This window comes from Rosa chinensis, chromosome 2 (assembly GCF_002994745.2).
Source record: "Rosa chinensis cultivar Old Blush chromosome 2, RchiOBHm-V2, whole genome shotgun sequence".
NCBI lineage: Eukaryota > Viridiplantae > Streptophyta > Magnoliopsida > Rosales > Rosaceae > Rosa > Rosa chinensis.
The window spans coordinates 25,017,010-25,026,495 of record NC_037089.1 but is presented as its reverse complement, the minus strand read 5'-3'; the positions used below and the strand labels follow the sequence as shown (position 1 = coordinate 25,026,495).

At 36.7% G+C, this 9,486-nt stretch overlaps 1 protein-coding gene across 1 annotated transcript; it reads left to right on the top strand.

The window, feature by feature from the left end:
• Nucleotides 1–6,045: 6,045 nt before the first annotated feature.
• On the top strand, nt 6,046–8,170 carry LOC112190067 (linamarin synthase 2). The gene is made up of 2 exons (XM_024329495.2): nt 6,046–6,664; nt 7,164–8,170. Exons 1-2 carry the CDS (start codon nt 6,151–6,153, stop codon nt 8,087–8,089), a joined length of 1,440 nt encoding a protein of 479 aa, XP_024185263.1. The 5' UTR covers nt 6,046–6,150; the 3' UTR covers nt 8,090–8,170.
• The last annotated feature ends 1,316 nt before the right edge of the window (nt 8,171–9,486 follow it).

The following is a 9,486-nucleotide window of genomic DNA, read 5'->3' as shown; positions in this document are numbered from 1 at the left end:
AGCAAAGCCACCAACTGTTGCGATATGAGGCCTTGAATTGAATATGAAATGAACAACTGCACCACCAAAACATAAATAAGCAAACCAAAATGAACACCAACTGCACTAGCAGCCAAACTAAATCATACAAGAGCAGTACAACGTTTCACAAGAGCAGTACTACATTCCATAGGCTGAGATAAGAACAAGACTGAATTACCTTAAATTTTACCTAAAAAGCAGCAAACTTGAGAGACATCTAGGGAATCCGATTTCAAAGCAAGAGCCTTTATTTGCTCATTTGGCTAGATTGAAAGCTCCTGCAGTCATCAAAATGAAAACCCACAATAGTTATATAAATGAAGACAAGTAAAACACAAAGCACAAGGAAAGAGATCCTGCAAAACAGAGTCAGTACCACAAACTTGACAAGCAAAATTAAACAAAAACAAAACAGTATGTAATAAATAAAAAGTAAAAGAAAAGAAGCAAAGCATGTAGTCGCTGGCCAATTTCCAGGGCGGAGGAAGAGCTTGGCAGCACAGAGAAGAGGGAAGGCAGTGTGGGTTGGGAGGAGGCGAGCACTCTGGGCCGATGAGGCTGTATGGGTGCCCAAATCAGATCTTGTCCTACCAGGCGTTGGCGCGTGGGTTTCTGTCGGATGTCAAGGAGGCTGCGTTGAACTCGTTGGAGGTCAGTGAGGTCCGTGGTGGTGGAGGTGAGTCACGGTGGTGACCGGAAGTGGGTGTCGGAGGAGAGTGAAACACAGATCTAGTTTCTCTGTCCTCCTTTAAACCAAAACAAGAGGGAGGAGATGAGCGAGAGGGAGGCAGACATGAGAGAGACGTGCAAAGCTTAGAGGTGTTGGGCGAGAGCAGTAAGCAGGTGTGGGTGGAGGAGATGAGTGAGAGGGAGAGAGAGAGAGAGATTTAGGGATGTCAAGAGGGAGGAGACCTCTTGGAATCGAGTAGAGGAGAAGAATAACCCAACTTACGGAAAGAAAGTAATGAATTGGGATATTGAAATGTCCAAGAGAGTTATTGAAAAAACTTCACACGGATATCTGTGTGAAACAAAATATTTTCAGAATTATTGTGTTGTGTATAAATATGTTTATTAAATTTTAAATAGTTAAGTTGTTTTTATTTTATTTTGAAATAAGATTCACACGGATTTTTTTGTATCAACTCTAATTCATACGGAAATCTGTGTGAATGTCTGACACAAATAAAATAATTTTTTAAAAATAAATAAGATTTCACACAGAAGTTTGTGTGTGACCATAATTCATACGGATATCTGTGTGAATTTTTGCAGTCCCACTTTTACTTTTCATTTCACACGGAAAACTGTGTGAAGATAGTTTTACACACAAATATCTGTGTGTTTGCAGTGTTTTACACATAGAATCTTCTCCGTGTGAATATCTGTGTGAACCAAATCTGTGTGTGATGGGGGGTTTTTCTAGTAGTGTTTGGTAATCCTCTGATTCTATCTCCGACGATGAATTTCACTCAAGGGCTTGACGCTTGATCTTGAGTGGTACGATGGTCACAAGAGTTGACATGTGACGAACGTTTGGCTTGAGTTTGGTGAGGAACTGCCTATTTGGCAGCTTGATGGTTCTTCACGAGCTTGGGAGGCTTCAGAAATTTTGAGAGTATTTTCTTCTCTTTCTTTTGGCTGAAGTCCTCCTCTTGATTTGAGAAGGGGTATTTATAGTGTCGGCGTCTCTCTCAATTTGGAATGCCTTGATGACACGTAATTAATTGCATTTCCTTAATCGCATAATTGAATCAATCAATCTTAATTAATTGATATAATCACGACCATTAAGGAATTTTGTCAATTAATTTGATGACTAATTTTAATTGTATTTCATTAATAGTATAATCAAATCAATTAGTTTTAATTAATTGATTTAATAATGACTATTAAGGAATTTAGCCAATTAATTCGATGACTAATTTTCGTTTTGATTATTCATTTAAATAAATTGACATCTAATCAGCAGACGAGATTTAATGCTTGATTTCGTTCGGAATCAATTGATTTAATTTGATTGATCGGCTTTAATATCAATTGATTTAGTCGGAATAAATTCATTTATTGCCGTTAGGCTTTTCATGTGTCGCCAAGTGTCGTTCTCCGAGTCTGCGTGATTTTGCTTACTCACAAGCCACGTGCACATTTTGTAGGACCCACATGCCGACTATGTTTGTTCGGTCATAATTTCAAGTGTTGACCGATTTATTTAATGAGTTTTATTTTCATTAAATTTTTGGTGTCTACAGTCACACAAAGATTAAATCTCACCTAGTTCTTCTTGCTAACAGACTTGCAATGCAATAAAAAGTAGGAATAAGGATTTCGTACAAAGAAGAATAAATGATGCAATTGACAAAAAGAAAAATTAAGCGTACAGCTTTGAAGTATAGCTATGAGGATCATGAATATGCAAGAAAGGGTCTATGAATTCAATTGAAAGTATAAGGAAAACCGGTCTGAAGTAGAAACCACAAATAAGAGGGCAATCATATCAGTAATCAATACTTTCTCTCTACAGAACCCCCTATCTTAATGTGGGCATAATCTTAAAATAGAAATGAAATTTTAAAATAAAAGTCACTTGGGATTGGTGAATGCTATAGCTTGCATAGCCTAGGCCTAAATTATATCAAAGTTATACCAACTAAAGCTTTTCTGATATCAAGAAAGATCAAAATGTTAACATCCCATCTCATAGCTGAAAGACCGAAATGTTAACTACCCATCTCATAGACCAAACCACCCATTAATGTATGTCGAACTAACAACTCAGATGAAGAAGTCTATAGTTTGATGCCTTAAAATTTTGACATCAACAGTTGACATATCAAACAATATCAAACAAACAAACAATAATAAACAAACAAACATCCTTATCACCCAAACCATAAACAATGAAGCAAAAACCAAACCTTTATTCTCAAATTCCACAATCGAGGATCAAACAAACCAAACCCAAAACCCAATTTCACCAAAAAAACAAAAAAAATGGAAAAACCCAAAAATCAGAAACCCCCAATTTCCATCCAAAGACCACAACTTTAAACAAAACCCACAATAACCGAGCCTAGAAGAATCGAATTGAGACAATATTCCAAAAATTCGAAACCCCCAATTTCCATCCAAAGTCCACAACTTTAAACAAAACCCAGAATAATCTAGCCCAGAAGAACTCGAATCGAGACAATATTCAGATCCCAATGCAATCAGACCTGAGAATTAGGTGAGAGAATTACCGGATTAAAGGTTCAAATTTTGGAACCCTAGCTTGAAATTATCGGATTCAATTGGATTGACTAGGCGACGACTCTATGCTATAGGGATTTGCCTCTGCTCTCCCTCTCTATCTCTTCATGCAAAGCAAAGAAACACACCCGATTTCTTTATCTCTCTCTATCTCTCGATCGTTCTAGACAATTGAAAAAGATGACTACAGGACTGTGGAAGAAAGAGGAAATCAACGAAATACATGACATATCCAAGTCAGTGGCAGAGGTGCAAAAAAATTTCTCGCTCGGGCAAAACCACCAATTCAAAATGAACAGGGTCGAGGCAGTTAATGAACATGTGAGGAACAGTGATTCAGCTTTAGATGTATGTATAATGTGACCTTGCATCCCTTTGGATACGTCACATCGAAAACCTAAAATACCCAATTTCAGCCTCTAAACAACGTATTCACATATATGATGATTGATTAAAACCTAGTTAGCAATGACAACCAGGCCAGATTGCTGGCATGAGGGTTATGATTTATGAATCTAGGAAGAGCTCATTGAACCTTTACATGCAGCCATACAGGCTAGCTACTACGTTTTTTTTTTTCTTTTGGATCAAATCAGTAACCATTCATTAATGTGAATAAATGTTACAATTAAGTAAGTCGGATTCAATCGACTTCATTAGCCATTCCAGCCCTTCCTCTATATAATAGAGACTAGCATTTTCATACAAAATTGACTTGGCTAAACCATGAGCTACTATGTTGCATTCTCTGGGTTGAAAAACGACCTTATCGGTCAGAGGCGGAGCCACATAGGGACTTAGTGGATCCCGTGCCCCACTGAGATTGATACAAATATAACTTAGATTACATTGATTATCGGTGGTCAATTTGGTAAAGTGGCCTAGTAGCTTTATTTGTGGACACCAGGTCCCTGGTTTGACTCTTGCAATATACTTTACTTTGTTTTTTTTCCTTTTTTTTTTTTTCTGGTATATAAAAGGGACAATATACAAATCTCCATACAATACAATACTATTATACGTACTATTGGCTTCTTCTAGCTCTCTTTTCTATACTTTTCATGTGGTTTGCACACCAATGAAATCTCATCGAAGAAAATTACTTACCGTTGTAATGTATAGATTACATATACAGTTTTTTTTTTAATGTTTTGCTATGACTTTTTTTTTTTGTGCCCCAGCAAATTAAAATTTCTAACTCCGCCATTGTTATGTGTACCGCAGGCGTGCATGAGAGTCTTGATGTCTTTTACCAAAGTACCCTCCTCAGACCAACAAAGTTCAACAGAATTCACTAGGCAAGCTATTTCTTTACTGTCAACTTCGATATCAAGTGGAATGATACCCACTTCAAGAGCAAAACAAATGCCTGCTTTCAGTGCCAAAAGTTCAATTACTAAAGGAGAGAAGTGACCCCTAATTGGGTGAGCAATCGCTCCCATTAATTGGCCAAACTCATTCGGAATAACTGCACCCAACCCTCTTCTTTCACCGTTGTTTTCCAAAACTCCATCAGAATTTAATTTGTACCTTCCAACTGCAGGGGTTGACCGGATACAACTTCTGTTCACTTTTGGCTAGCTACTACTTTTGAATGCCGCCTCTAGCTTCACGACTATGCTCTTGTACTCTTTAGTTGTTGTAGATTATTATATGCAATAGTACGTTATCATTTTGATTTTACCAAGGAAAACCTTGTCATCTGTTAGCCATGGATTTGAATTCAGCATCAGAGCGTACATCTGGGCAAAGCTAGGCAATTAAAAGCCAAGTGATCGATGAAGGAGCTGACACTTGAATTCAATTTAAGCAACTACATTTAGCGCTTTATGTTGAAGGCAACAACTCCATATTTATTCACTGTGGTCCTTTAGATTCAATTCGTTCCTACTCCCTTGAATTTGGACCCGCAAGTATTAACTACTATATTAACAGAAACGTATTGAGATTGGCAAAGATAATTGTCTCATCAATTATTTGTGGAGTCACATCATCAACTATTATGCTTAAGAATCAGTCAAGTATACATGTTATTGATAATTCCATCGATAGATATGTGAATGGTTCATAGCTTTTCCTCTGTGCCACTCGGATCCGGTTGATTGAGTTTCTTCAAGATTTTCATACAATAATAGTTTTGTGTCGGGTCTAGTACGTTTGAATTGATTTATTGAAAATAACTTTTACTTTGCTTACCTAGTTGTCTATAATTAATAAACTCGATTCAATTTGTATTATGTATGTTTTAGTTTGTAAGTGAATGAATATTGTGTTGAATTATATCTATATATTAATTTATAGGGAGCACTTTTATTGAGAATCACTAAAATGAAGACCGGTTTAAGACTTTCTAATTAACGGTTTAGAAGATTCACTTTTCGAATATTACATTAGATGTTTATGTATCTATGAGTAGATCAACATTTAGATGTTTATATATCTATGAGTAAATCACTTCTTCCAAATTGCTAATAATTAAGGTATTGAAGTATATCAAATTAATGAAACCAAATCTGTTAAATATAAACGTTCATGTTTATAACTTAATCATGATTATAACTTAATCATGATTATAAATGCATTAGCGATTTTTAAGTTGGTTGAAAATTTTCATAAATGATCTACATATAATTATTGACAGAGGATGACTAAATTACAGGTTGGTCAAAACATAGGACTGCATTTTTGTCGTCTTGTTATCTTGCAATGTGCACAGTTTTAGTGTAGCGTACGTAGTTGGGAGATTAACATAAATCATAAATGTAACCAGAAACCAAAGTTAAGCTCGGAAAGCTTCTTTTTTTGTTTTTCTTGGCAATCGAAATGTTGCTATAAAAGCAACATTTGCCAAGCTACTTTCATATTTCATAAATTACGATGGGTTCGACACAGTTAGGAGCCAAAGAACTGCATGCAGTCTGTGTCCCTTTCCCAGCACAAGGCCATGTTAACCCCATGATGCAATTAGCCAAGCTTCTGCACTCCAGGGGATTCCGCATAACATTTGTCAACACTGAGTTCAACCACCGGCGTTTAATCCGATCCAGAGGTTCCGACTCTGTCAAGGGACTACCGGACTTCCAATTCGAGACCATACCAGACGGGTTGCCACCTTCAGATAAAGATGCAACTCAAGATGTCCCGGCTTTATGTGACTCCACCAGGAAAACATGTCTAGGCCCTTTTAAGGAGCTGGTGACTAAGCTCAATTCCTCATCTGAAGTGCCACAGATTACTTGTATAATTTCTGATGGTACCACGGGATTTGGGAGGGAAGTTGCTAAGGAACTAGGGATTCCTGAGGTGCAGCTTTGGACTGCTTCTGCTTGTGGCTTCATGGCGTACCTGCAATACAGCGAACTTGTTAAACGAGGCATTGTTCCATTTAAAGGTACTTCATTCTTTCTGAAACCTAATTATTGAGATAAATGAAACACGGGATGATGAAAAAGAGATATACATCACCATCAAGTAAAGAAAATCAATCTAAACTAAAATTAAAGAACAATTTCAAATGAGTTATGTTTATGTTTTATTTATGTATGTATTACTTAATCTTAATCTAAGTGTATAGTTGGTAGGAATAGTCATATACATTGATTTTTTTTTTTTTGGCCTGAAACTTCTTATAATGTCAAACATGGAAGGTTGAGTGAACCAGATCTAGAGCCACCCCTTACAAAATATCTCATCCCACTTGTGAAATAATCAACAGACACATGAAAACAGACCTTGTGGTCTTGTGGAAAACGAAAAGAAAAGAAAAACGGCTAGTGATAAACAAGCACCAGGCCACCAGTAGAACGAGAAATAACATCATTAACAGTCCCACCCGTAAAACATCAACATTATCTACTCATATTTTTGCCCCTTGTATGCATTTCGATCAGATGAAAGTTTCATGCAAGATGGTACACTGGATAAGCCAATTGATTGGATCCCAGGCATGAAGAATATGAGGCTCAAGGACATCCCTAGCTTTATCAGAGTCACTGATGTCAACGACATAATGTTCGACTTCTTGGGATCTGAAGCACAAAACTGCTTGAAATCCTCTGCAATCATCCTCAACACGTTTGACGAATTTGAGCATGAAGTGTTGGAAGAAATCTCAGCCATGTTTCCTAACATTTACACAATAGGTCCACTTGCTTTGCTTGGTAGGCACGTGCCTGAAAACAAATTGGTTAAGTCCCTCACCTCAGGCTTGTGGAAAGAAGATGCAAAATGCCTCGAATGGCTTGACAAACAGAAACCCGATTCGGTTGTATATGTGAATTATGGGAGCATAACTATGATGACAGATCAACATTTGAAAGAATTTGCATGGGGGCTTGCAAATAGCAAGCACCATTTTTTGTGGATTGTTAGGCCTGATGTGGTAAAAGGGGATTCGGTTGTCTTGCCCGAAGAATTTTTCCAGGAGATTAAGGATAGGGGTTATATAGTAAGTTGGTGTCCACAGGAGCAAGTGCTAGCACATCCATCAGTCGGGGTTTTTCTAACTCATTGTGGTTGGAATTCTACTATTGAAACTATATCAGCTGGTGTGCCTGTAATTTGCTGGCCTTTCTTTGCTGAGCAACAGACGAATTGTCGTTTCCTCTGTACCAATTGGGGAATTGGTATGGAGGTAAACAATGATGTTAAACGCGATGAGATTGAAGTCCTTGTCAAGGAAATGCTGGAAGGGGAAAAAGGCATGAAGATGAGGCGAAAGGCAAAGGAATGGAAGAAGAAAGCAATAGCAGCTACTGACATCGGAGGATCATCGTACAATAATTTTGAAAGACTTATTAAGGAGGCTCTTCAATAAAGAACGAGTCTTTTGTGTCCCTAGTTAGTAATTTTTCATATTATATGCGAATAAAACACGTACTGACGTTTTTTTTCAAAATACTTCCATACTTCGTATTTTAGAAAGTGACTCGTTAATTTCTCGTACTTCTAAAGCCAAAAGTATTATACACGTATTATACACGATTTTTACGTTTTTTCTTTCTTCATATTTTACAAATATTATTGAACAAAAATGAATATAAATTAATATTTTTAATTTTAATTATTTAATTAATTAAAAATATTTTACCGAACTTTTCAACGAACTATTTGATAAAATGTCCGAATAATACACGTACATATTTTTCGTTTACTATATACGTCCCGTTTTCTACTAACTATGCTTGTGTCAATGAAATATGCTTTTATTATTTTATTTTCTACTAACTATGATTATTTTCTACTGACCATTTTCTTTTAAAGTCATATATGGATCGGATGTCAATTGTTTCTCTAGATAGGATAGCCCTATAAATTAGAGCATCTCCAATTGTGGTGTCAAAATCCACTGTGGAGCTTCACAGATACAAAAGACAGCCCTCATCTCCTGCAACCCATCCTTCAAATCCATCGTGGGTGATATTTCTGGTCTCATCCTGTCAAATTTGACAGCCTCAAGTCATCTGTCATTTTCTTTTTTATTGTTGCTCTCCTTCTCTTTTCACTTTCGTCCTACCTAGACCATAGCCATTCACGGCAGACCTTCAATCCTTTTCGTCCCTCTAATTCTTCCTACAATACTCAAATCTTCCCGCCCAAACCTTCATGAATCATTCATGTCAAACCAAAAGTTAAATTTTCATTCAAATTTGGGGAAAAAGAGAGGAAGAGAGTTGGGAGTTAGAAAGAAAAACTGACGAATAGAAAGAGAATGAGGTTGCGTCGAAGATCGGAGACTGGAGAGTGACGTTGCATCGAAAATCAGGGATTAGATCAGACTTGATGTTTCTTGATTGATTAGGTGAGCTCAATGAAGATTGGGGATGTGAGATTAATAAAGCAATTCCAGATTTTCAATGGGGTAATGAGATTTAATCTTCTTGTTTTGATGGATCTGTAGTTTGCTGAGATCTAATCTTGTAATTTCGATGGATAAGTAGCTTTGATTGGGGATAGTCTCTAGTTTATTGAGTTTGGATGGATTGTAGCAATTTTATAGATTGGTTTGGATTGCAGAAGATTTCCACATCATAGAATTTTCTGGGCTGCTCTGATATCTTCTTCAAAACTCTCTATCTCTCTCTCAAAACTCTGCTTTGATATCGTAGAATTAAAGATTACACATTTATTTCGAAAAGTCTAAACATATCAAATATTGGGCTCATATTGAAGATCTCAACAAGATAATTACCTTGATGTACTTTTAATATTTGG

Bases quoted from the DNA above. Each gene is read 5' to 3' on its own strand.
- LOC112190067 (XM_024329495.2), top strand. From the start codon at position 6,151: ATGGGTTCGACACAGTTAGGAGCCAAAGAACTGCATGCAGTCTGTGTC. The intron at 6,665-7,163 runs GTACTTCATTCT...CATTTCGATCAG, and splicing joins AGGCATTGTTCCATTTAAAG to ATGAAAGTTTCATGCAAGAT.